Source organism: Galeopterus variegatus, unplaced genomic scaffold (assembly GCF_000696425.1).
Source record: "Galeopterus variegatus unplaced genomic scaffold, G_variegatus-3.0.2 Scaffold1023, whole genome shotgun sequence".
NCBI lineage: Eukaryota > Metazoa > Chordata > Mammalia > Dermoptera > Cynocephalidae > Galeopterus > Galeopterus variegatus.
The window spans coordinates 362,432-364,793 of record NW_007727134.1 but is presented as its reverse complement, the minus strand read 5'-3'; the positions used below and the strand labels follow the sequence as shown (position 1 = coordinate 364,793).

The 2,362-nt window shown below is 32.0% G+C and overlaps 1 protein-coding gene across 1 annotated transcript in view; it reads left to right on the top strand.

The window, feature by feature from the left end:
• Positions 1–2,362, top strand: part of LOC103591750 (syntenin-1-like) — a 29,977-nt gene that overhangs the window by 18,992 nt on the left and 8,623 nt on the right. Inside the window, exon 3 of the mRNA XM_008574264.1 lies at positions 1,988–2,066. Coding sequence (XP_008572486.1) covers positions 1,988–2,066 — 79 coding nt within the window. The remainder of the gene's footprint in view (positions 1–1,987; positions 2,067–2,362) is intronic.

Here is a 2,362-nt window from a genome sequence, read left to right as displayed (position 1 = left end):
CTCCCTCCCTCTCTCTCTCCCTCTTCCTCCCTCCCTCCCTCCCTCTCTCTCCCTCCCTTCCCCTTTCTCCCTCCCTCTCTCTCGCCATGTGATCTGCTTGTACCCACTGGCTGTCTGCCACTTTCCGCAGTGAGTAGAAGCAGTCTGAGGCCCATGCCACATGCAGCTGTCCCAGAATCGTAAACCTAATAAACCTCTCTTCTTTATAAATTACCCAGTCTCAGGTATTCTGTTGTATCAACACAAAACGTACTAAAACAACTGTCTCCACAATTTTGCCTTTTCCAGAATGTCATATAGCTGGAATCATTCAGTATGTAGCCTTTTCATATTGGCATCTTTCAGTTAGAGTAATATGCACTTAAGTTTCCTCCATGTCTTTTCATGGCTTGGTAGATATCTCATTTCTTTTTAGCACTTAGCAATTTTAAGTTTATTCAAGAAGTAATCCAGCTGGCCTCTAGCTCCTTTTAGCTGATGGATGGTGAAAGAACTTTCAAAATTCAACCCACTTTGAATTTGTGGATTGTTATTTACATTTATAAATATTTTCATGCTGCATTTTGTTTTAATTTAGAATGTTTAACAAATTATGAAACAATAAATATTAAAGAATGTCTAAATAACAAGTATATTGAACATTTACAGTCCAAGTGAGTTTAGTATCATTCAGAGCTTTTGTAGGCTGTGTTAAGCTTCCATCTCTCTAAGCATTTTTGGGACTACTCTTGGTATTGATTTCAAGGCTAGGTTGAAATATAAGTATAAACTTCATTTTTTAATTGACATTTCTGATTAAGTTTTAAGAAGTGATAGAGATTGGTCATACAACTTTTTACAAAACTCGTCTCTAAGTGACATATGGTTATTTGAGAAAGTCAGCTCTATTAATAAAAGACAAACTGTTTCCATCAGTGGGATACTTAGTATGACTTAGGCTATGAAGGTAGCCCTGAGATTTACTTGAGCATACTTGAGCATGAATAGTATTGATAAATATGAGTATATACTTTGTCAAAATAATTTTGATAAATTTGTTTAACGGTTATGAATTATATTATTTTATCATCCTTTTATGTAAAGTGGTAAAGTATGCTTTTTTGCATAATTTGTAATATTTTTCTGATACTTGCTGAAATAAAGATACAGATTATTTCAGTGGGACATGCTAAAATGGTGAAACAAATATTAGCAGTTTAATAAGTATTAATTTTTTGTAGTTTTTCTGATAAGTGACTTTTTATATAAACATGACAGCTTTTTTCCTTACGCAAAAAAGTATTGGACTAATTAGTAAAAGAATAATGAAAATGTAAAATGTGTTTCCATCTATTTTAGAATGCACTTTGAAAATATTCATTAACTTTCAGCTGCAGTATAAAATATTGGTTATAAGATATGTAGAATGGTGCTTATTCAATTTTTATATGATAATCTTAAAAATATTTAGGATATGAAATATATTTTCCTCAGTTTTTTTAAAGGAATTTATTTTTTAATTGAAACATTGATTTATATATTTATAGCATACAGAGTCATGTTTCAATACATGTATACAATGTGTGATGATCAAATCAGGATAATTAGCATATTCATCATCACAAAAAGTATATCATTGTGATGAGAACACTTGATCTCTCTTTTAGCCATTTGATAACATACATTAAATTGTTGGTAATTATAGATGCCTAACACCACTAGAATTTATTTTTCCTATCTAGCTATAATTTTGGGTCCATTAACCAACCTCTCTCTATCCTTCCTTTCCCCTCCTGTTCCCAGCTTCTAGTAACCACAATGAAATATATTTTTCATTTGCAGATTTCCTTTGAAAAATTTATTGCCGAAGTGTTTGAAATTAAACTTTCTTGAATAAAACTTCAGTGTTTTTGTTTCTTTTTGGAAGTATGGGATTAAACTTATAAATTATGTAAGAATTTTAAGTATTTATAACATGTTGTTAGAACTTCCTTCTTTTCTTTTTCAGGCTCAAACTGCCTTTTCTGCAAACCCTGCCAACCCAGCAGTTTTGTCAGAAGCTTCTGCACCCGTCTCTCAAGATGGAAGTAGGTTTATACTTTGGGTTCATTCACTGTGAATAGACGTATCTCTTAAGCCTTCTTTTGCTGAAGTAGGGAATCCAAGATTTTTTTTTTTTGACATACTGCATAAAATTGGTGGTTAAAAGCTATAGTAGTAGTTTGGAAAAAAAGCTTATTTCAAACAATAACCCTTTATCTAATCAAGAGAGTAAACTGTGAGTATGAGGATATTTCACGTCTTAATGAAAATTGATTTTAGCCTGACTCACACTTCCCTAACAGATTGCCGATTCATTTATGAAAAAAACTTACATGTGAAG